This window comes from Suricata suricatta, chromosome 3, assembly GCF_006229205.1.
Source record: "Suricata suricatta isolate VVHF042 chromosome 3, meerkat_22Aug2017_6uvM2_HiC, whole genome shotgun sequence".
NCBI classification, from domain to species: Eukaryota; Metazoa; Chordata; class Mammalia; order Carnivora; family Herpestidae; genus Suricata; species Suricata suricatta.
In genome coordinates, this window is record NC_043702.1 from 64,365,441 (window position 1) to 64,391,834 (window position 26,394).

General features: G+C 34.1%; 1 protein-coding gene across 12 annotated transcripts in view; it reads left to right on the top strand.

The window, feature by feature from the left end:
- The window catches only part of SCN3A (sodium voltage-gated channel alpha subunit 3), an 84,437-nt gene that overhangs the window by 47,690 nt on the left and 10,353 nt on the right, over positions 1-26,394 (top strand). For 11 of the 12 annotated variants that reach the window (XM_029934469.1, XM_029934475.1, XM_029934470.1 and 8 more), the window contains 7 exons: positions 596-769; positions 2,162-2,518; positions 4,191-4,661; positions 15,146-15,266; positions 16,915-17,069; positions 17,817-17,990; positions 24,010-24,132. In XM_029934469.1, the coding sequence (XP_029790329.1) occupies positions 596-769; positions 2,162-2,518; positions 4,191-4,661; positions 15,146-15,266; positions 16,915-17,069; positions 17,817-17,990; positions 24,010-24,132 (1,575 nt within the window). The remainder of the gene's footprint in view (positions 1-595; positions 770-2,161; positions 2,519-4,190; positions 4,662-15,145; positions 15,267-16,914; positions 17,070-17,816; positions 17,991-24,009; positions 24,133-26,394) is intronic. The other variant, XM_029934478.1, reaches the window with a different exon arrangement.

Consider the following 26,394-nt stretch of genomic DNA (forward strand, 5'->3'; position numbering starts at 1 on the left):
GTTCTCCTGCTGTTTGCAATTAGATCTGCAGCTCCTTGCTCTGTTAATCCATTAACCTTAATTCTGAGGCATGCATCCAGAGATTACTATTATAAAACATCTGTGGCAACCTCACTTTTATTTCAGGAATATTTATAAAATTATAGAAATAAGATGATGTTCCTGAAAAAAAATGCCACAAAAATCAAGAACAAAATATGCTTTTTACCAAATTTAAAATAGACTTAGAGTAACTTCAAATAATATATTCATTTGTTCCTAATAATACTAAAAACAAAATTCATTGTGATCAGGGGAGAAGTATGATGTACCAAAAAGGGCTGGAATTCAGTAGTTACCATTTAGTATAAGATTTAAAATGTGAATGAGGAAATGTTTTCAAATCAGCATTTTCTTGGATATCTAGCTGACTTGTTAAACTAGCAGATTTGTTAAGTAAAACAAATACTCCCCTGGGGAAAAAAAATGCTAAACATATATCAGTTTATCTCATTTCTCCATTTTAAGTGATTTTACTCATGACTACTTAATATTCTTTACAGCTTCTTGCAATGTCAAAAGTTGTTCAATGTTTGTAATCTCTATTTTACTTTAGGTCTTCACTGGGATCTTCACAGCAGAAATGGTTCTCAAGATTATTGCCATGGATCCATATTATTATTTCCAAGAGGGCTGGAATATTTTTGATGGAATTATTGTCAGCCTTAGTTTGATGGAGCTTGGCCTGGCAAATGTGGAGGGATTGTCTGTACTGAGATCATTCAGATTGGTATCTACTTAGACTATATTTATATTCTATTATTGGCATAAAATTTATTTTGAAAATAAACCAATGTGTATCTTATATTTACTTTTAATAATATTTTAAATCTACGTCAATATGTAGGATAGGGTAAGAAAATATATAAACATTCTCTTTAAAACCAAGAATGATAAAAATGGTTGAAGCATCTTATACTGATTAGCTATACAGGGCACATTTAAAAGCACACACGTGCCTCTAAAGTTGTTTTAAATTCACTTAAAAATTTTTTGGCTTCAACTCTGTAAAGAAATACAAATAAAAACTTTAGGCCTCAATTAATCTTAGCTTTTTTTTAAAGCTATGTGAGTTTTCTTTTTTAGTAACGTTTATTTTGAGAAAGAGATAGAGCATGAGTGGGTGAGGGGCAGAGAGATAGAGAGAGAGAATGCCAAATAGGCTGTGCACTATCAGTGCAGAACCCACTGTGGGCTTGATCTCATGAACCATGAAATCATAACCTGAGCTGAAGTCAACAGTCAGATGGTTAACTGGCTGAGCCACCTAAGCGCCCCTAATCTTAGCTTTTTATCAACCTTACTTATATCAGTGGGAACTACTTTAAAGGAACATGTACGAAAATATTTGATGCCACTAGCAGTTAAGACAATGGTATAACAAACTTTTTAAAATTTGGCAAACAAATTTATTTCAAAATATGTAAAGTTTTATTGGAAGTTAAGTAAAATGTGTATTTTTTAAATTGAACAGAAACCTTCATGTAAGTTTTTTATATCAGTTTATTTTAGTTTTATTTTATAAATAGCCATTAAAACATATAACAGATTTCTAATACTTCTTTTTACTCTAATATATAGTCTGAGAGAGGCATCTGGGTGGCTCAGTCAGTTAAGCGACCGACTTCAGCTCAAGTCATGATCTCGCGGTCTGTGGGTTCGAGCCCCGCATCAGGCTCTGTGCGGACAGATCAGAACCTGGAGCCTGCTTGGATTCTGTCTGTCTGTCTGTCTGTCTATCTCTCTCTCTTTCTGCCCCCCTTCTCAAAAATAAACATTAAAAAAAAATTTTAATGTAGTCTGAGAGTGACGTTAATTTACTAAAATCAATTCAGTTTAAGTGACTGTAAGCAAAATATTGTTTCTAGAGATATACCTCTTGATTAACCAGAATGTTTTATTTATCCTGAAATATTTTCTTTTATTTTTACATTTAAATGAAATGACTTGATTTACAATTCTAGTGTTGTTAATTCTTTTCACTGGATTTGCATTTTAGTAGTTTGAGATTTTATATCCCTCAGAGGTAGGTCTATAATATGGTACACTAGTAAAAAATGTCTGCCTAACTTCTAAAATTATATTGTGATTATACTGAGATTATCTTTTCACTTAATTACAGCTTCGAGTTTTCAAGTTGGCAAAATCCTGGCCCACCCTGAATATGCTGATAAAGATCATTGGCAATTCTGTGGGGGCTCTAGGTAACCTCACCTTGGTGCTGGCCATCATCGTCTTCATTTTTGCTGTGGTCGGCATGCAGCTGTTTGGTAAAAGCTACAAAGAATGTGTCTGCAAGATCTCCAGTGACTGTCAACTTCCACGCTGGCACATGAATGACTTCTTCCACTCCTTCCTGATTGTGTTCCGTGTGCTGTGTGGAGAGTGGATAGAAACCATGTGGGACTGTATGGAGGTCGCTGGTCAAGCCATGTGCCTTATTGTTTTCATGTTGGTCATGGTCATTGGAAACCTTGTGGTACGTATGTATTACAAATGTTCATATTTAAGAACAAGATGAAATTGTAGATAGGAAGGTGGCCTGATGCAATAGACAGCTCTGGTTTGATCTTCAATAACCTAGACTCAAAGCCCAGGACTAGCGCTCTGCGCTTGGGGGAGTTACTTAGCTTCTCTGAGTCTCAAGTTTCCCAATTAAGACACTGGGGGGAAAAAAAGCAGAAATCTTATGGTTGGTGTGAAGATTAACTGAGGTATATTTGTGAAAGTTTGGGAGCAAAAATATTTTTTTTCTCATTCAAAGAAATGCTTTTATGAAGACGAATTTAATCCTAATATTACGGTTATGGCTTGAATTATTTTTATCCTATTTTTACTTTGAGAAGAAAATGATCTCCAGTAAAACTAAAAATATAACTGACTATTTTATATTGAAATTGATCTTTACACAATCATAGTTCACAGTATTGGCTTACTCAGAGGCATAGGTTGCATACTACCAAATTTTGAAGATAAATTTCAATAAAATAGGCTATTGTATTGTAGCTATGTATTGTAATTAACCAAATGACTTGGAAAGGGTCTAAATATATCCTTCCCTGAATTTGCTTTATTAAAAAAATAAGTTACTGTAGTTTAAGTTTTCATATGTATGAGCACTGACAAGATTTTAAAAGCTTACTTTCAGTTCTGACTTAAAAGCCCAAATGTAAAAGCACAATTTCCATATTTATATGTTTTAATGCATGAGTTTCTCAATTACATGTGGACAAAGTATTCTTTATGCCAAGGTACTGAACCTTTCCTTTGAGAGGTATGTTTCAAGTGAGACTGCTTCAAAGACCGTTTGTGGAGGGGCTCCTGTGTGGCTCTGTAGGTTAAGTGTCTGACTTCAGTTCAGGTCATGATCCCATGATCTGGGATCCAGCCCAGTATCAGTCTCCATGCTGACAGGCTTGGAGCCTGCTTAAGATTCCGGTCTCCTTCTCTCTCAGTCAGCCCCTCCCCCTCTCACGCTCTGTGTCTCCCAAAATTAAATAAACATTAGAAAAGATTTAGAGAATGTTTGTGGAATAACTGCAGATGTTTTTTCCAGAATAGCATATTAAAAAACACTGATTATGAACAAAATCTGATACAGAAATAAGGAAACAAACTAGGGTTCTTGCTTTGATGGGAAGCGTGTTAGCCTTATGTAATTTGCATTCAGAAATTTCTGCTGTTACAAATTTGTGGCCTTTGGACAAAGGAATTTATATTAAAAGTATACTGTTTAACACATATAACCAGGCTATCAAATATATAAATTCATTATTTATACACATGAAGCTACACATTCTCTAGACAAACTGATAAAATAAAGTAAAATGACTAAAATTATCTTTTATTTTCTCATTGGCCAAAACCATAAAAGTGGGATTTTTGTCTCTTCACTGACAACCCTGAGTAAACAAAGTCTTAGAAGTTTTCTTATTGTCCTTCTTAACAAAAGAAAATGCCCTTGTTTTATCATTTTGCCCCTACAGCAGGTAGAAGATTTCAGGTCCTTTAAATAGTGTGTGATTAAGACATGTGTCTGAAATACAGTATTTGTTGAATTAATTTTAGCAAAGATCTATGAATTCTCTGTTTAAGTTATTAATTTCTGAATACTTCATATTAATGTAGAAAATTTTCTTGTTTTCTTTTAGGTTCTGAACCTCTTTCTGGCCTTATTGTTGAGTTCATTTAGCTCAGACAATCTTGCTGCTACTGATGATGATAATGAGATGAACAATCTCCAGATTGCAGTAGGAAGGATGCAAAAGGGAATTGATTATGTGAAAAATAAGATACGGGAGTGTTTCAGAAAAACCTTTTTGAGAAAGCCAAAAGTTATAGAGATCCATGAAGGCAACAAAATAGACAGCTGCATCTCTAATAACACTGGAATAGAAATAAGCAAAGAACTTAATTATCTTAAAGATGGGAATGGAACCACCAGTGGTGTAGGTACTGGAAGCAGTGTTGAAAAATATGTCATCGATGAAAATGATTATATGTCATTCATAAACAATCCCAGCCTCACTGTAACAGTGCCAATTGCTGTTGGAGAGTCGGACTTTGAAAACTTAAATACTGAAGAGTTTAGCAGTGAGTCAGAACTAGAAGAAAGCAAAGAGGTAAGAATGCTTTTAAAGTTTTTGTTGCATTTCCTATAATTAACCATGCATTATGGTTATTTTGTATTTTTATTGTGCTTATATGCATTAAAGGGTACTTTAAAAAGTATATTGGAAGTCATATGTATGACAATGTTGGAAAATTATGAGATGCTCTTTATTGGGAAATCCATTCATAGAAATTCCAAACTTCCACAGGAAATCATCATCATGAATAATTAGTATATTCATCTTCTTGACAGTTTGAAAATCTGGCTAAATATTGTGGCCTGTCAAAAAATCAACCTTATTTAACACATTCTATTCTACCCACATTATGTTCTATAGACAAATCAATGAACTGTATTTTATTGATTGTTGTAAAAGTGTCATCTCCTTACTTTCTATATTAGGTTTTGCTATGATTTTTTTAATGAGAAAGTTTTGTGTAGCTTTTGTTCACCTCTGAAGACTTACTATGATAGTGTTATTAATTTATGAAAGTATTACACATATTAGAAAAATGCATGAAGCACTGATTACATTCTGCCCAGTCAAGGGTGAGCAAATCTATAAAGTATTCCAGATTAACTTCACAAATGCTAAGAACTGCTTACAGACCTCCACTTGAGGATTACAGTTAAGAGGTAAAAGTTGAAAGTGTACTCTTATTGTCACATTACTAGTTGTTCAAAATAAAACTAAAGGGAATTGTTCCCACTGTGTGATTAGAATTAATAGGATCCTATAATAGCAGCTTAATGGTATTAATTCTGCAGTTTTGCATTGTGAAAAACATTGAAATTTTTACTACTACTTACTTTTGGACTTCTAATATCCCAGTAGGAAGTAAGTCCAGCACAGAGTTATAAAAGACAGATTTTAGCTAGAGGGTATGATATCTGGCCCCATAGGAATCAGACCAATGATGTCTGATTTTGTGAGCATATTTCAAAGACTTCTTTTTAAGAATGGTATCAACAGAATTTGTATAAGTAATAAGTAGTTGACAATGTTATAACTCATAGCTCCTGAACCTTTCTTTCAGGCACTTCAGCACTGCTGAGATATAATTGTAAATTTTAAAGTATTTTTAAATGTAAAAATACATACAAAATGAGGTATAATATGGAATTTCACTGAAAGTCTGCTTAATGAGCTCAATTCTAATTTATATATTGCTCATTCTGATACAATAAGAATTTAATTCTAATTTATGTTTCATCACCTAAAATAGCTCTATTAAGAAAAATAACCAATTAATTAATGAGCATTTATTGAGTACTTTTTTTGTGAATTCAGCACTCTGCTGGGCTCCTAAGAGTAAGGAAGAGTTAAAGAACTCTATCTTACAACCCCCTTTGGGAAACCTTAACATCTTTAAGGAAGCTAACACTAACTCTCAAAATCATTCAAGACCTATTAAAGAGTTTTATCCTGCAGGAATGAATATTAAAATTATAGATATTGAGAACAGCAAGAACATAGCAAGCTGCTAAATGGAAGAGATAAAATTGAAATAGGCCTCCAATTTGGGGGCAAATATATTATCAGAAAGCCAAAGCAAAACCCTACCAATGGAAACTCACAGATGAGAATGGGCTTAGTATTAAGGTGTAGAAGTGGAACAATCCACATGAATAAAGTACTGGTTGAGAAAATAGTGGAAAATATGTTTGGGTGAGTAAGGTGTTTTCAGAATGTAAAATCTTAGAAGTGGAAAAGTTTAGAATTGGTCTTAGGCAAGTTTGTTTGGTATCAATGAATTTATTGTGGGGAATGTGGTAACAATCATTTGATAGCAATGAGGTGATGAAATTCCGGGTTAAGGTAATATGTATGGGCACTGAGATCCAGCAGTTTGACAAACTAGTAAAGAAAGACTCTGGGAAATTGGAAAACCAGTAATGTCATTCTCAGAAATGGCCTTCGTAAGAAGGCAACCAGGTTTAAGTAGGAAGAGGAAGAAATCTATTGGAATATACTGAATTAGAAGTGACAGTATTGGGAGTAAGACTCGGGGGGGGGGGGCACGGCAGGCAACAGGGTTTAAAAACAGATTTGATCACGAAGATTTCATAATTATCTAATTCCCTGAAAATAGAGAAAGTTGCCAAAGAAATTATTATAAAGAGGAAATAAAGGAAGATTAGGGACAAGACTACCTTGGGATCAAGAAGAGGTAAAAAAAAAAAAAAGGCAGAGAAACTTTTGCTACATTAATCTCATAGGTTTTATCAAATTGGATTTATGGAAATGAAATATCTTAATTTCTTTCTACCAAAAAGTTGATTTCCAGAATGTTTCAAAACTTTATAATGCCTACAGACATTTCAAATGATTGCTTAGAATACCACCTCATTGCTATATCTTTTTAATTGCGTGAAAATCATACATTTGGTATGTGGAGACACAATGACTTCATTATCAAGTTCTGGAAAACATTTTATCATCTGAACTAAAATTTCTTTTTGGGAGACTCTTTTTAAAATGATTCTATCCTCTTCCAAGCTAAATTTTGGACACATGGAAACCAATAATAGAATGTAATAAAATTAAAACTATTTAAAACAGCAGTGGAAAAATTCAAACTAAGTAGAAAATTAAATACTTTATAAACCTAGGATAAAATTTCAGATTATTTCAAACAGTAGAAATAAACTCAACAATAAATTTTATATAAATGATTTTTTAAATTAGTAGTAAAAAGCTCTCTGAAAAAGTAATAGGGTAATCCTCATATATGCTCACACAAAGATTAAAAGTATATTGTTTTTAAAAATAAAAGCAAAAAAGTAGCATGTTCTACTTTACACAGTGGTTAAATTCCAGCAAAGTTAAGTTTCAACCTGAAATTCGTTAAAATTGCTGGCACAAACGTAGGTCACATTTCACATGCATATTTATGTTGGCTGGGTTATTCTTTCTTAATAACTATTGCACACATGCACATACATACACACAAATGAAAAATAACACATCCATAAAGTGACATTTTGGTTCATGTTTCTTAGGTGTTTGACCACAAGTAGAAAAAGAACATTGAGCTATGCTTTGAGGAGCACAGAATATCCTTTCTTTTTGCTGACAAAAAGTAAGAAATCATACAACCTAACCCCCAGAGTGATACATTTCTCACTAAAAAACGAACAAAACAAAAACAAAAACAAAAAAATGTGCAATATATTTCTGCCTTAAAAGGCAATAAATTAGTCATTAATTTAGATGGTATTGGAAAACTCTAGTCACTCTACTGCTTACATTCATATTTGTCATATTGTATAACGAGCTATAGTACAATTGGGAGAAATGATCCCTAAAATCGTTGTTAGAGGTAAAGCTATGAATTGTTGTATAAAGCTTGTATCGTATATGTTTATCCATCTATAGTTATATTCATTATATCCATATATGTGGATCACTAACATAAGCAGGATGGTATGGAAACAAATATAAAGCTTTGCATGAAAAAATGTAAGAGAATTAAAGGTATATATAGATTTCAAAATAATGATTTTTATCTTGGAAAAACTTGGAATCATACAAATCTTGTGACAAGACGTAACGTAGAATTTTGTTTTTTATATTTTTAAAGTTCATGTAATCATAATTTCTTGGAATATTTATGTAACTGAATTTTTGTAATTTTTGTTTTAAAAGGTTTCATTGTCTTCCTAGGTGGGGATATAGAATAAATGCTCTTAAGAATCATATTTGAAGTTGAATTCCAAAGCACAACCTAGCAATATCATACTCTGACCTTCACTGCTTACCATTCTTACTTCTCACAGGGGTAAGACCAAGCTGGAGCCATCAAGAGTGCAGCTCTGGTGTTTTTTAACCAGCCAGAGACTCGTGCCACCACTTTTACCCAGGTTACCCAAGCAAGTTGTACATGTACAATCACTTTCTAAGTAAACTTTGACTGGCCTGCATGCTACTCAGCTCTGTTCCTTCCCCTGCAATGGCAAGGAAGTGCTAGATGTGCCCAGCTGCTCTCTGCTGAATCGTGTGACACGTCACAGCATGGTCAGGAGACACGGGCAGTCCCACATCATATTTGATTCTGTTACTGAGTTTTCCAGTGTAGCCTTTTAAACTTTTAAATGCAATAATTGCATGCTCTATAGGATTTATATCTATTTTAAAATGATAGGAATGTTTAAAGTTAAATATAGTCAAGAATTTAAGAGAGCATGCATTTTTTTTATTTCTCCGCTTTTATTTCATTAAAATAAGACCACAACTTTTTGTTGTTGTTGATTCAGCCCTTATAAGTAAATTGTATTACCAAAATGAGTCTCACAGGATTTTTTTGATAGTGCCATTTTCAGATCATCATTATATTCAGATTCATGAATATAATTTTCAACCCTTATAATTCATTTACTCCAGATGGAAATGTTTGCTTTCATGTTGTTTTTAAGGCTCTCTGAAAATAAAAGCAAGGTGATCCTAAGATTTTGGATATGAAGGGCCATAGTCTGTATGTATTTGGGCACCACATATCTTGGATTTTTCATACAGTTTAGGAAAGGTGTTGAGTCAGAGGTCTGCAAAACCTTAAGTGTTCATTGGAAAGTAAGTAAAAGAAGGAAAGCACCCTGGTATGGGATAGGAAAAGTTCACTGCATTTTGATCATTAAATGATTGGTCCAGTGTATCCCTTTTTTTAAAAAAAAAATTTCCTTTATCTACATTAATTTTCCCTAAATGTTCTTTCTACCCAAAACTGAGTAGGTGAAAAAGAGACATAGAAAATGTCCTATTTTTTATTATTAATTATAATTTTATGAGGAGTAAAGGGCATCTCCCAAGATTACCGTAGGTTTGTACATTAACTAAGCCTTTAGTTTATTCTCTTCACTCAACTTTCTCTTGTTGACATCAGTGCTTACTGGAATCTCAGGCAGAGGGGGGTTTTGAGAGGGAAATTGCAAAGCAAAAGTAGAAAGTTCTTGAGTGTTGGCAGTTTCAATACTTTTGGTGAAAAAAAGTATCTAACTAGAGTTTGGAGTTGTCTCTAGGTTTAATTTATACCTACTCTCTTCTTTCTTAGGGATAACTGAGAATTAGTTGAAGAATGCAATCAATTCAGAAATAAAATAAATGAAAATAGGGGAAAAAATACAGCTTCCTGCTGATTTATGCAATTTTTACTTAGCAATGACTATTAACTTTGAGGTATAAACCAACATTAGCCAGAGGAAAAAAAATCTTGATTTGTTTTTGCTTAATAAGCAGAAAAGAATTAAATGGTACTGGGAAATTATCTTTTACATCATGTTTATAACAGGATTCCCTCCTTTTCAAAGCCTTCATGGAAACTGAAAATAGATACTTGATTAAGAGCCCAAGAACGTGCCCTTCTGGAAAAGGCACTGCGCTCTGTTTTCTAAATCTGGAGAGCAATGGAAGTACCTCTGGGCTTTCTCTGTCTTGCTCTCAGTGTCTTCCAAACACTCTCTTAGTGAAATTGAATGTGAGGCAACTCTTACAGAGGCACAGAGGGGTATGTGAATAGCCATCTTAAACCCGTCTTGACCTTTAGAGAACTGTTTTGGTGTGTTAGTGTACTTCTGTTGAAACAAAACCCAATTAAGGCTACTTTAGATGGAAATTTTTGTATATCATGTCAAGATAAACCAGCTTTTTATTTTGGTTTCTTGATGCCCTTTTACCTTACTTTTCAACTACCACATAATTATTTTCACTTTTAAATATCATGTTCTTATTAAGGCTGTTCTGAAATTGAAGAAGCACCAGGGCTCTTGCGCTTTTAAAATAGATTGAGGCAAAACCACATAAGTGGTCTAGAAAAGAGAACTATTGGTTTTTATCTTGTTCTTTCTGCCTTGGACAAGCAGCCCAATGGCCCCCTGGTGCATCTCCCTACTCTTCAAGTGAAATATCATAAGTCAAGATATGGATATGCATATCCAAAAGATCAGACTAAGGCCCTGATAGTATGTGTGATCAAAAAATTTTCCTCTTCTACTTGTAAGACAAAACTCAGAAGTTATGAGAGAAATGGCTAGATTTTAAAGGCAATCTGTAATGGCTGAATCTTTTATTTTTGCCTCTTGAATCATATAGCAGTTTGTGAGAGTCAAACATTTGATAGCTGACTGAAAATAAATGAAATGTAAGCGCATTTCAGTGGAAGTAGGCCAGTTGCTAACATTCTCTTCTATCTCTGAAAGTTAAATTTCATTATTTAATTGGATAAAAATCAAGAGCAATATTCATCACAAAGGAGAATTTCTATATAAGTTCATGTTATTAGAGGGGAAAATGGTCTCATGGCCTTTATGGGTGCTGATTCTGTCATTTCTTATGAATAGTATTTGCAGTCAACCTTCTTGACAACTTCATATTCAGGTACCATGTCTTTGAGGACATGGTTCTTGGATCAGCGTGCGGCTTCCACAGCATTGCGCCAGGCTTCTGCTACAGCCAGGCATGTTTTCTGTGGCTGAATTAGGCCTGGAGAATGTTGCATCTTAAAACCTGCTTTCCAGTGTGCATTTGTAGAGCATAAGCCATCATCCCTCTGTAGATTCAGTAGTTTCTACAAGGGATGGAAGAATCAAACTTTTAAGTGCCATAAAATATCGGAGGGGTAAGGAGAAAATAGTACAAGAACTCAAGCTGGAACTTGTACTATATGGTTTTACACAGAAGCTTTCTGTAGTTATGCCTATATACCTAATTATATTTTTCTAACTACTTCTGAAAAAGTATTAATTTTATTATTTAGTAGAGTATTGAGTTCCTTAATGTGGAAAATTTCATTTCAGGTTTCTTTGCTTTTTTTTTTTATATCACTGTAGTATCACAGCTATGGCAATATAAAGAAAGTAAGTTATTCTTTGTGTTTATCATCAGTCACTTGCTTTTAAATCAGTTACATGCTTTTAAATAAATTTGGAAGTCATTTTGGTATGGCTATGATAAAATGTATCACAAACTATGCTCTAACAGATTTGAGTGCCAAATATTGAAATTAATTAGAAAAATGTTTAAATTACATAGATGGCATTATATCAACCTACAGGATTTTAAATTTCTAGGATTTAAGTTTCTAGGTTATAAATTAATTCTTTAAATAGACATTAGTAAAATTCTTTATATATACAGTGATGAAAGCATATCAGGCAGTATACCATAATTAGTAAATTGTTGTAACTTAATAATAATACATTCTAAACTTTGTAAGTAAATTCACAACTTTTGAAATTTTATGTGGTTGATGCAAGAATTTTGTACCTTCATAGAATAAAATGTATGTATTTTCCTATGACAAGACAAAAAAAAAAAAAAAAAGAACGTGGCCTATAAAGATTACAACAGAATAAGCCTGATTCTCCAAGTTAAGGAGAATTACCTTATGTCAACCCCCATAGGGAAAGAAGCTCCCCACAAAACACTTCTTAGTGAATGAACACTATCCTACTAACTACCTTTTCAGCTTTGGTTCATGAGGGTCTACGGGACTCTGAATATTCTTTAAGAAGCTTTCCAAGGTATAAGGTTAAAAAACTTATCCTTAAAATCAGAAAAACTCCTGAGTAACAGTGAAGCAATTCTCTATGTAACATGGCTTCTGCTTGTTTGAAAAGCGTAGAATACATGCGGAGTTTTGGAAGAGGGGTTTGTTTTTAAAACCCATGTTTTAAAATAATAATGGCAGGCAGATAGAGACAAACAAACTCACTACTGACCCTCTATTTTACAATCTTTACAATGTATAAATGCATAACCTCCAAAACTATTTAGAAAATTGAAAGTATTTATATTCAAACATGTTAACCACATTCACAAAAATATTTATAATCTAAAGACAGTACTAATAACAAAAATACATCCAGGGATCAATATTTGATAACAGTAGATTCAGCAGTCATTCAGATTAGTGGCTACTATTACTTGTGCCATTCGGGTTTAAGTTAGTACAGTAAATGTATTTAAATATAAGACATCTGTAGACTATCTGGCAGACAATTATAATGTGAAAATTTAACATCTCACAATTATATTAACAGTGGTAAAATGAGAAGAGTATATTTTCTGGAGTTTTCAAATGGGAAAGTATACATGTATTCGTGTATATATATATACACACATATGCTGATTACTTTCTTCCTTTATTAAATGTCTGCCAATATTTTAGAAAAACATTTCTTTATTGAATGTTTGCCAATATTTTAGAAAAACATTTTGGTAATTTCATGTGTTTTTATTGCTAAAATATTATTAATTAAATAATTCTTATTCATTAAAAATGTGTTTTCTAATACAATTAAATAGGCTTCTATCAAGGCTATTATTGAGTTATATACCAAAGTGGAGAGATGAAATTACCTAAACACTATAATTCTCTCTATAAATGTAATACAAAAGGCATTCAATCATTCATTTATTGGCTCTCTCTAAATTTGATATAAATATTTAGTGTTTATTCTGTGCTTGGATCTTTTGGTATAAATGTGTGTGTGTGTGTGTGTGTGTGTGTGTGTGTGTATCTTTGGGATATATGTTTATGTATGTAAACATAAATATATAATTTGTACCTATGCGTAATTTTATGTACATACATAATTTATGTATATTCATGAGAATATCTGATCAAAGCAGTTAAGCATAATGGCCTAACACTCTATAAAATCTGTGTGAAGAAATCATGCAAGAAACACAGGCTTCATGGAAAAGGTAGACCATGACTAGGCTCAGAAGAAACCGGTGAATTTGGTTTGGCCAATAGGAAGAAGAAATATGGAATGTTTTATAGCTAATGTCAAAATAATTTGGTTTCCTACCAATTTTACTTATACAGTGGGCATTATTGTTGCCACGCATCAAATATTATAGTGTTCAACCCATAAACCACCAGTGAAATTGGAAAGGAAGTGTTAGTTGCTAAATCCAAACAATTATCCAGTATTTTCTTTGTTATGTCAGAAGCTGTTGCAATTCTATCCAGTAGTAGCTTTCCTGGGATTTTCTTAAAAGAATAAAGATATTCTGGCTATAAGAAGCAGAAAACTCTTGGGGGAAGAATATATGGCTCAGTCTTTCAGCTCTCCAAAAAAGTAGAGGAATTTAATGGGAAAGATTATTGTATTATAATGATCCTAAGAACCATCAGCCAAAAACAATGGCCTAGCTTGTCTCTTTAGCATACTCCAGATGAGGAGGTATTTTATCCTAGAATTGTATTTTGATGTAAAGTATTTTTCATAATATATTTTATTTTCATAATATATTTAATTTTCATAATATATTTAGTTGGACATGACAATATCATCTGGATAGGACTTTTCAATTAGTTCACATTATAAAATATTAAACTACATTTGCATTATGATTTCAGTAAATCAAGCATCTTGAGCCAAATTTCTTCCAATATGACCAGTGTTTAGGGAGTCATTTGGGGATTTTTCAGTAACGCATTAACTCTTTCAGAAGGCTAGAGCAAAGCGACCCCTACCACTTAGCTACTAAAGTTAATGGGGGCTTTGGAACCATTACCATTTCCATGTGCTGTTTTTTCCATCCTAAAAGCTTTACATTGGCTAGGCTGTGTTGTATGTCATGTCTTTGCATCAGTTTTCATAAAACACTGCAAATCCATAATGTCTTCCCAAGTGATCTCAAAGTTCTTATATATTTATTCTTGTAACATTAAAGTGGCTTTTCCTAGCCATGTGGCATGTCACAATGATTTATTTAAAGGAAAAATTCACAACCTGGTAAATGTTGAATTCAAAATGGGCTTCTAATAAAAGTCTATACAGATTCTGCCCAATGTGATTTATGAAGAAATTTCCATTTCATTTAGAATTCTTTGGCAAGTATTGAATTCATTTAAGCAGTTCAAAAAGAGAGACAGAGAGACAGAGAGACATCCATCATTTTTCTGCTAGTAAAATAAGAAGATTATGTAAGCCAGAAGAAAAATATAGCTCAAAGTTGAAATATAATGACTGTGACTAATTTTAATGTGCTGCTCTTCCTTTCTAAAATTATAGAAACATGGACAGTAGTTAGAGACAATCGGTAATATTCTTTGCTCTGAAAAATTCCATCGAAAGAGGTGGAAATTATAATTTAATTTGACGCATTTTAACTAATATAATCAGTAGTGGATGTCAGCATACCAAACTTATATCAAACTATTTTTGATTTGGTCTGAGTATTAATGCATTAAACTATTTTCATATGCCACCCATATACAAATGGAGATCATAAAACAATCAGTATGATCCATCATTTCAGGACCACCCATGCTGAATGCTGTCTAACTTTTTTCTGTCTGAATCAGGTCAACGGTTACATTGTTTTAAATAGTAGGTCTTTAATTACATTAAGATATTAGCATATGATATCAGTAACGGTAATAGATGTAATCACCATCATTTTTTTCATACTATGACAAAGAGTTTCCAAATTAGCTGAATATAAGGGGAGAAAAATCACAATTTGCAATGGGGTTTTGTTTCCAGAAATTAAATGCAACCAGCTCATCTGAAGGAAGCACAGTGGATGTTGCTCCACCACGGGAAGGTGAACAAGCTGAAATTGAGCCTGAGGAAGACCTTAAACCAGAAGCTTGTTTTACTGAAGGTAAATAAGTTCTAATATGATTAAAATGTAATTCCCCCTCTTTTGTTACAGTGACTAAAAATACCTCACTTGAGGGAACTATTTCAAAGAAATGGTAAAGCATGTTTAGCTTTGCTTTTCACTTTCCTTCTGAAAGGTTAATTTATCTATATTTCCAGATTACAAAATAGAAGTGACTGTGTCTGGACAATTAAGATGATTTGACATGTCTTTTTGTTTGTTTTTTGTTTCATCCTCCAGAATGTGGAGAGGCTAACCCTGTAAGATAAATACCGTTCTGGAATGTCCTCTCATTGATACTGACCGCCATCCCTTCAGACCTCATTGGCAATGTTGTGATTTGATTTACAGATGCTACAATGATTATACCCCATCCCTCACAGTTTCAAATGTGGTTAATTTGTGCTGTGACCAGAGCTGTTTGGGGATGCGGCTGAACTGCAGAGTTTTGACAGGGAAAACAGTAGTTCTCACAGAGACCAGTACAGTGTCTTGCACACAAATCAATAAAGATTTGCTGACTCAACATGAATGGATTTAATCCAATGAGTAGTAGCTCAGAGAGCAGAAGAATGGATGAGAAATAGAAATAACACGAAAACTAGGAGGGGGAGGACAAAGGAACAGAGATACTAACTGACAAGATGAGTCATAGGTGTAACTAAGAAAAGCACTGAGGCTGAAAAATAAATTAGCTTGGGGAAACTGACAGTGGCTGATACCTAGGAAGACAGGGGGCTTTTCTATACATGAAAAGAAGGAAATAAAAAATTCAGAATCACATCAAAAAGTTAATAAACAATTTGAACATGCAGTTTTTCCCCAAACCTGAGAGGTGTTTTTGGACCCCTATTTCCATCAATGGCCTTGAGGCAAAGAGAGTTTCAAATTAGCGTTAAAAATGAAAGCATTTAAGGGCACCTGGGTGGCTCAGTCGGTTGAGCATCCAACTTCGGCTAGGTCATGATCTCACGGCTTGTGGGTTCGAGCCCCACGTCGGGCTCTGTGCTGACAGCTAGCTCAGAGCCTGGAACCTGTCTTCGGATTCTGTGTCTCCCTCTCTCTCTGACCCTCCCTTGCTCATGCTGTCTGTCTCTCTCTGTCTTTCAAAAATAAATTTGAGGGGGGAAAATGAAGGCATTTATACTCATGCAACTCTTGATAAAGTAATTCCTTGAATTTTAGGTGGCTGGCTGAATATGTAAGTCTGAGAATGATTCATTTTGTAGGAAAGATGCTGAAGATGACTAGTGAATCAAGTAGCCAGTTCCCCTGTAAGTGATGATCTGAGACTGGCATGGGGAGAGAGCAAAAAAGTTTAATTTTTTTCCTATTTAAGATTAAAATATACTTTCTAGGAATGATGGAGATGGGTAGGAAAGAAAAGAAGGTAGTTAAGGGGATGGGCAAGATAGATGGGCAAAAGGGGATTAATAGGTACAAACTTCCAGTTATAAAATAAGTAAATCACGGAGATGAAAAGTGTAGCATTGGGAATACAGCCAGTAATGCTGTAATAACTGTTTGTGACAGACAGTGACTACACGTATCATGGTGAGCACTCAGTAATGTATGGGATTATTGAATCACTATGTTGTATAAAATACATGTATATCTCTAATTTATTATATTTAATGTTATCTTTTAGGATGTATTAAAAAGTTTCCATTCTGTCAAGTAAGTATAGAAGAGGGCAAAGGAAAGATCTGGTGGAATCTTCGAAAAACCTGCTATAGCATTGTTGAACACAACTGGTTTGAGACTTTCATTGTCTTCATGATTCTTCTCAGTAGTGGTGCTTTGGTGAGTAATGCAAAGTGGTAAGAATCAGGTCCTAGTGAAATAGCTAATTCTCTGAAAGTACCACAAACATACACTAAGTTTAAGAAGCAAAAGAGGAGGTACATCTACAACATTCATTGCAGAGCTTGGCACCCAGGGTTTAACTATGCAAAACTCAGTACAGAATAAATCAGAACTATGAACAGCCAGACAGAATTTCTCATCTGGTGTTTATTTAATAGATGTTTTCCTCACTGAGACAACCACTTACAGAGACATTCTGTAACTACGTTAACTTCTATGTCAAATACCATCCAGTTCTCCCTAATAATTATATTAACATTTATGGACTAAAAGTGTATTGTATTTTCTTTATGTATAACCAATTTATTCTTTCAAAATAAGCCAGATCATTCAGGGATTCACTGAAAGTAACGTTGGAATAAGCCAAGTCTATCCCTCATTAACAGAACTTCTAGTTATTTCCCGAGTTCATATTACTTCTCTAAAAGCATGTCTTTATGGCAGTAATTGAGATAGATATTTGAGGTGAGAGGCAGGAAAGAAAGAGCATACTGAATCAGTAAAGATATTGACATTTCATTGCCCACATTTTCTGATAGTTTTAGTCTTCAGAATTTGTCTGTCAGATATTAGCCCATATTTATCAAATTACTGCTTTGTGTCCAATATTATACTGAGCAATTTTATCAAGTATTTGAGGGAGGCAAGCCATTCAAGTAAAATAAATGTATTCTTGACTCACAGGCTTTTGAAGATATATACATCGAACAGCGAAAGACTATCAAAACCATGCTAGAATATGCTGACAAGGTCTTCACTTATATATTCATTCTGGAAATGCTCCTCAAATGGGTAGCTTACGGATTTCAAACATATTTCACCAATGCCTGGTGCTGGCTAGATTTCTTGATTGTCGATGTAAGTATCCTGAGTGATTTTTGTGAAATTATTTTTTAAAAGGCAAGTTTAACATTTCACATATTTCTATGATTCAAACCCTGACCTGTGAGAATCTAGTTTCCTTAATGTTGACAAAACTATGCAGTTAAAAAAAAAAAACTACAGTAAATGCAGAAGTTAGGAAAGTTTCATGGAAAATATAGAAGAGGTCCTGAAAAATGTGGATAGTGGTAAGAGAAACAGAGTGAGTGTTCTATGCCGCAAGCAGACAGCTCTTTTTCTGAAAGTTAAGGACCTCAAGCTAAGGAATAGCTAAAAATCTATTAGTTGACGAATCTAAGCACTTAGCTTATTAACAATTAAAAAAATGTTTTGCAAGAGGTAAAATTAAGACAGATTTGGGACCAGTGGTTGTGAGATTTCATTTTAATCCCTTTCTAAATACCTGTTACTGTTACTAAATAATGATAAAATAACCCATTTATTGTGTTCATTCAGCCACATATCCACAAAGACAATAAAATATATTCTCATTCTTAAATTAGTAAGTACATATCCCAGTAGCTCTTCAGACATATGCCATGCAAAGAGTTAGGTGGAGGAGCCCTGCTCGGGTGAGTAGTCATAAAAACATCACCAATTATAGGATCTGTCTGACTTGCAGCCTATTCTTATTCCAAGCAATGAAGACAATCATCTGGTTCTTTGTAGTCCGTGATATTCCATTGCACAAAGCTTCACAGCCTCCCAACCAAGCCAGGTACCTCAAGCACGATCTCTAGCTGTTCCCTAGCAATCAGAAACCATTTTTTAGCCCTAACAGTTGCCAATATGAATCAATAATTGCTGTATGGGTGCATTCATTCTTTTTACCATTTTGACAAGTGTGGGCCTACCTAAATTCTACCACCCCTTTCCCATGCATGCATACTTATAATAGTATACCCAATATGTGTTTAACTCTTTGAGTTGATAGGAAATCTGCTACTAAGCCATTTTAATAGACCAGAAATGATTTCCAATTTCCATGGTTGGCCTTTAATGGACAAGAGAAATGAATCTCAATGCTATCCCGGAAAGCTATCCACAAAGGGAAGTTTAAGATTATGATGTGCAGTGAAATGGGCCTCAAAGAATATCTAGGCTTTATTCTAGACATTAGGAAACTGAAGCCTCAGCTTAAATAATTTTCCTGAGATAATACAACTATTTAGTAACAAAGCTGAGATTAGTGTCCAAATTTCCTAATTCTCAATTCAGTTCTCCTTTACCCTATGAGTTTCCTATCTGTTACAAATACAATACTGTATTTTCAGACTGGCTTTGGGATTAAGCACTTATTATAATCTCCAGCTTCTCCCTGAAATGATGGAACACTAAATACATTTAAGAATCCTCTCTGGTTCAGAAAGATTTTGCCATGCATGAAGATCATTTACAAATGTGACAGAACTTCTCCAGAGAATTCTGAAATTTACTGAAATATTTATGCTTATTAAAAATTTTACATTTACTTAAATACTACATTGTACTTCAAGTATTTCTATATATTTGCCCCATACAGGAAATATGAATAAGATTCAAATTTCTCTCAAAAGCAGGGGTTTTGTATCATGCTTGTATCCTTAGAGACACCTAATATAGATACTTAAGTATCTATTGAGTAATGTCTAAATGAATAAATTTTATTTCAAAGAATGTTGCCCAAAAAAAATTACTTCCCTTTTAGTGAGTCTCAATTAGTAGACCGGAACTACGTAATTAAAGCCTTCTTATTTTTGGACAAATTATGTTAACTTAAATGGGCCTATCCCTTACAAAGCTGGGGCTGAAATATGTGAATTAACATAACCTCAGTTAACAACAAGTTCTCAGATCACTGGGTCCGCTAAGCTAAAGAAACCTAGAGAAACTGTTCTTCAAAGTACCAGGAAAACAGACTTGAAAGGGCTTCACAGTACATCAGGTAAATTGCTCTAAAAAAACCTAAACAGCCACAGAAGGTTAAAAAAAAAAATCTGAGGCTTACATGAAGTATTTTAAACCAGAAGGAATATGCTTTCAAACTTTAAAAAATGTATCTGTGTAAAAAATGTGATCTCTTCAATTCCCTACCTAAAAGTAAATGTAGACTGCAGTGATCTACCAATCCAACCTCCCAACATTCATTTATTTATTCAGTAAATGTGCTGAGCACCTAAAATGGGCCACAAGTCATTAAACAAAGGAGGTGTGAACATGAACAGATCAAGCTCTGTGAGAGCTTACATCCTCAGAGAGGAAGGAACCAACAGTAAAGATACAAACAAATAAAATCTAAAAGTAAGATCTTTTGGGGCACCCGGGTGGCTCAGTGGGTTAAGCCTTCAACTTAGGCTCAGGTCAAGATCTCATGGTCCATGAGTTCGAACCCCGTGTCAGACCCTGTGCTGACAGCACAGAGCCTGGGGCCTGCTTCCGATTCTGTCTCCCTCTCTCTCTGCCCCTTGCCCACTCATATTGTCTCTCTTTCTCTCTCTCTTTCCCAAAAATAAAATAAAACACTTAAAATATACATAAATAAAAATAAGGTCTTTTGTCACATGTGGTATGATTGTTTTGCTTATTTGGGATTTTGTTTCTTCTTGACTTTGTTTTTTTTGTCATGTAGAAATGTTTCATATTGATATGGTCAAACTTATCAGTCTTATTTTTTCCCCTTTCTTGGTTTGTTCATGCTTCTGAAGACCCTTTCATGTCAGGATTATTAAAACACTTTTTCATGTTTTTTCCCCAGTTTTATACATTGAGTTTTGTTTGTTTCTTCATCCATTTAATTTTTATTTTGGTGTAAGGTGTGAAATTAGGATCCAACATTATGTTTTTCAAAATGGTTTCTCTTTCTCTCTCTTTTTTTTTTCCTCTCCTTCGAAATGCTACCTTTAACTATGTGGTAAATCTCATCATGTCTTAGGTCTAATTTGGACTTTATTCTGTTTCATTCATTTCTTTGTCTACTAATATGACAACTTAATTACTATAGATTTATAATTGGTTTTAACATTTGGTGGGGTCAGTCCTCTTTGTTCTTCTTAAAACAAAAATATTTTAAATTATACTTATACTTTCTCATGTTAATATTTTAAAGGTTATATAGTTTCAAAAGACTCCTATGTAACTTTTTAAAAAAATTATGAAAAATACATTAGCACCTAAAATAGTTATATTATTGCTTATAATAATTTTTCACTTTATTCTGTTGTTTTGTTGAGGTCAACAATAATATCAGCAAATAATGAATTCTACTACTTTTCTAATGCATACAGCTCTTATTTCTTTTTCAAGAAAATGTTAAAAAAAAAAAGGTTGGTAGTGGGCATATTCTTTTAGCTCCCTTTAATGAGGATGCTTCTGGATTTTGTCATAAAAAATCATGCAAGTATTTGGATTGAAATGTATCACTGGACTGCATGGAGGTGATTGTAGATTTTACTCTAGTTTGCTCATACTGAACTTAATAAATTATCTTTAGCCATTTTGAAGGGAAATATATTCATATACTTGGTTCATATATTTCATATACTTGGTTCATTAACCAATCACAGAACTCCCAGGGTCTTATTCAAAATCATCAAATCCCTCCTGCATTATTTCTTTCTCAGTCTCGCTGTACAGGAACGTGGAAAGGTATGGACGACAACTAAGCCAAGCCCCTGAAACTTCTAACACAGTTTCATAAATTTGCTGGATTGTGAGACACCTAGATTCATGTAAATTTATACTAAAAATTCAGTTTTTGTCACAGAGCTTCTGTTACACTTCATCTACATTAGCAGGAGTGCCTTTTGTATTTAACATAAAAGAGATGAAAACAAAAATAGTATACATTGAAAGGCTGGGGACATGTTTGCTGAGGTGGAAAACACAATGGACCTGAAAACAGGAGACCTAAAGTCCCGCCATGGGCTTGCCGCTTGCTACCTTTTCTTGGACTGGTCATTTGACCACTCTCCAACAGGGATAATAAGTAAGGAAAGATCATTGTAAGTTTTAAAGCATGCTACCAATACAGGTAGGACATTATCTTCAAATTTTAAGTACGTGGCAGATCTTTAAAATTATTTATTTCAAAATTGCCTTAAAGTATATGAATTTTTTCCCATAGGTAACTCAATAAATGAGTTTTTGTCCTACACAAAATGGTATGAGGCCCATTAAAGGAAGTTCAGTTATTGTGGCCTACTTCTCTAGGAACTCATAGTCAGCCCACTGTGGGATCGTTATATACAAGTGGTCCCTCCCTCCCAGTCTTTGAACCCAGAATTTCTCTCCATTTGGTACTCTCTGATGTTGGCCATGGCCTTTCTTTTCTTTCCAAAACATAAGCGTCCTTACATCAGGTCTTGAGGAATTTGCAGCCACTTCCCTTTGAACTCCCAGATCTCAAATAAAGGACTTGGAGAGCATGAGGGAAGTCTTCTGAAAGCAACTCCAGAAGCCTAGAGAAACTGTGAGTGCCTCCTGAGGCACAGAAGCCCAGAATATAGAAGACTGCGTGTTCTCTAACAACCTTTCCCATCTTTCCACTCTTCTCTAGCAACGCTAGACAGAAATGAATAGTGCAATAAATTATCTTGCCACTAGTCATTTACTTTTCTGTTAAATTCTGTGAGATATATGCTAACTTAAACAACGAGGGAACAGTGGCTCCATTTGCCTTAAGGGCTCAGTTCTGGTTTTTGTGTCACCCTTTGTACCATGTGTTCTTGGGCAGATGACTGGTTCCATCCTACCTCATAAGACTGTTTTGGAGGATTCATTTAGATCCATTTTCAACAGCCCTTCTCACAAGAAAATAAATTCACTTACCTTAAAGCATCCAGCGGATGTAATGAATTAACTCTTCCCTCCCTATCCATCAAGGAAAGCACCTATACAGTCCTTGAAAGAATTGAGAAGACAGTCACTCAAACCATTTTCTGTATTTCGTGGTTCAGATGACAAACAAACAACTTCTTAGAGATCCTAAAGCTCTTAGTGTGACAAAATGACAAATTTTTTGTAATGTATGCAAAATAATACATGGATAATATATGGTTTAAAGTCAGATCACTTGGGTTCAAGCCCCAACTCCACCTCTTATTACCTGTGCATCTCTTTTCTTTTGGGGAGGCGGGGGGCTCAACCTCCTCCCCAGTGAAAAGGCAATAGTAATAGCATCTACATCTTGAGATTTATATGCATAAGGCATTAGAACAGAACCTTGCATATCATAAATGTTCAATATATGTTATTATATTGAAAAAAATTCTAAGCAAATAAAGTCTCTTCCTCTCAAAAAAGGGCATGTCTTCTTTAACCTTTCATGTATTTAGTAAAATTTAGTTATGTATAAATGTCAGATGTCTTTCACTAAATTATAAGTCCAGAAGTTTGAAAAAATATTTTTTCATTATTATGAAACAACATAGTCTGATAAAATGTTTTTCAGGTAAAAGTATCACATTATTTATTTATTACAACACATATCCAATCAGACAGTATTAGGCACTGTAAGAGAATAATGTTTCATCCCAGTCCATAAAAAGTTTATGTGACCTGCCTGGAAAAAAAAAAGATATCTAAGCAATTGACTCTATTAAATGGTAAATGCCTCCAGTACACATAACCAAGATAATACATAAATTCAGGAGAGAAACACAATTTCTAAGCAATGATACTAAGCACAGACCCATGGAGAATCTGGCATTTGAATCAAATCTGAATCATCAGTTATACATACACAGGTTGAAGGGGATTTTATAGGGTGAAATACCTAACTTGAAGGGTTTACAGATGTTTATAAAATTGAGCCAAGACTCTATTTTTATTGGTAAGAAAAGCAATGACATCAGATGAGGCTGGCAATGTAAGATGGGCCCACTATGTGGAAGTTGAAGGCTACCAAGACACGTCCGAGTTTTTTGTGGTTGGTACTAAAGAAGAGATACCATATCCTATGCCTATAAGTCAACAGTTTATTTCTTGGTGCACTGATTAATATATTTTCTTTTTGTAGGTTTCTTTGGTTAGTTTGGTAGCCAATGCTCTCGGCTACTCAGAACTTGGTGCCATTAAATCCCTACGGACACTAAGAGCTTTAAGACCTCTAAGAGCATTATCCCGGTTTGAAGGCATGAGGGTAAGAAGAATAAAAGCTCTCTGATGTCAGAACTAAATGTAGGTAATCATTTAGATACAGAGGGGTATCATATTCTTCCAATATTTACTTCATAGAGTTACATAATTTCAGAGCAGGAATCTTAGAGATCACTAAGGCCAGCCTCCTGAAACTGACGTTTATGTAAGCCCGTCCCCAGAAATTGTGGCAGAACAGGACAAGAATTCAAGTCTTCTGATAACAGTTCACAAATGTTTCCACAACATCTAAAAAATCTGTGCTGTCATTTCTTTATTGTATATATTTTTAAATGATTATTTACTACTGTCATTCATCCTAGTAGGGGTTTTCCTTCTTCCCAATAAGCAGTTAGATTCCTCAAAAACCACTGGTAATGAATAAAGGTAAATGGTTTTTGTGTGCTTCTTCAAATTAATAGGGGTAACAAAAATATTTGTTGTACAAGAAAACAACTCTAAATTGTAGCCTGTGATAAAATCTATACATCCTAAACAACCAAAATAGGGAGTTAGAATAATAAACTAGACATTCAGACAACCCCTGGAGTTTATTTTAAAGATTGCACTTTTGAGGCACCTGGGTGGCTCAGTCGGTTAAGCATCCAACCTCCGCTCAGGTCATGATCTCACGGTTCATGGGTTCAAGCCCTGTTTCGGGCTCTGTGCTGACAGCTCAGAGCCTGGAGCCTGCTTCAGATTCTCTGTCTCCCTCTCTCTCCATTTCTCCCCTACTCATGCTCTCTTGCTCTCACTCTCAAAACTAAATAAACATTGACAAATTAAAAGACAAAGATTGTACTTTTAAGTGAGCATTGTGAATGAGGTTCAATTTTTCCATAGCATGTGTATTGTCCTCTCCAGCACGTATATTTTATGCATCTACATGTAAAGTACACACTCATTTAGATACACAACCACTTGTCATGCCCCTCAAAATACTATTTAGCAAAGGTCAGCTCTGTTTAATATAGCATGCAAATGCACATGGATATTAAAGTTCGCCCTGGCCGTCAAGCTTTTAAGTTAGAAGGTTTGTTTGGAGTAATAAAAACATGTCAGCCTTGACTTTGAGATTCACTCATCAGGGAGAATGAAACCACACTCCAGACTTTCCAGAAGCACTGTAAGCAAAGAAATATTTGGTTTTACATTCTAATTTCATTTCATTGCTACTTGATAAAAAAGTCACAAGATAAAATTCATAAAATGTATATAATCTCTGGTTCTTTTCAAACCTATCTTTGCCATAATTGACACTACGTAAGCCCTCATCTGGCTTCCATGGCTTCATATTAACATGTCCTTTTTGAGGGGATATAGCAATTGAACAAAATAAAAAACTTAAATTTTCTCCAATCTGAAAAAAATATTGTTTGGCATTTTAATTCAATCATATGGCAGAATTAATATTCTAGATATAAAATATGGTAAAAATGTATCATGTATTTATTTGATAAGAATATTGGTAGAGGTCATTTTACACAAATTTTAGTGGCAAAGAAATGTGGCAAGTATAACACATACAACTTAATTTCTAAAAGACATAAAATTTAAGTAGCATTAAAAATTTTACAACTTTGAATTTCAGGTTTTGATGTCAATTTAAAATTTTTGGTGTTGACTTCTAACATAACATTTACAGTACTAAAATTTTTTTAACGTTTATTTTTGAGAGTGCAAATGGGGAAAGGGCAGGAAGAGGGAGACACAGAATTGGAAGCAGGCTCCAGGCTCTGCGCTGTCAGCATGGAGCCCAATGTGGGGCTTCAACCCACGAACCATGAGATCATGACCTGAACCAAATTCAGACACTTAACCGGCTGGGCCAACCAGGCACCCACTTTTACAGTATTTTAAATTAAAGCAATGGTTTCATTTAACATAAGTGCTTAATAAAGTAGACCAATAGGAATCAGATTAAATTAGACAAGAAAAGATACTGTCAACCTCCCTAGAGATTTTAAAATACAACTTAAGCTCTTCAAATTTAACAAGAGGATTTGTTAACTTATTTGTTAACTTGCTTTCTCCTTCATAGACTGATGAAGCAAGATGTATCCCAAAGTGAACATTTGAAAGATTTCAAATAATAATGAGGACACATTCAGTACTTTTATGTCCAGAGATAAATTCCATCTCATTTAATGTACTTTTTCTTTTTTTTTTCATTCAATTTTATTTTATTTTATTTATTTTTTATAATAGTTTATTGTCAAATTGGTTTCCATATAACACCCAGTGCTTCTCCCCACAAGTGCCCCCC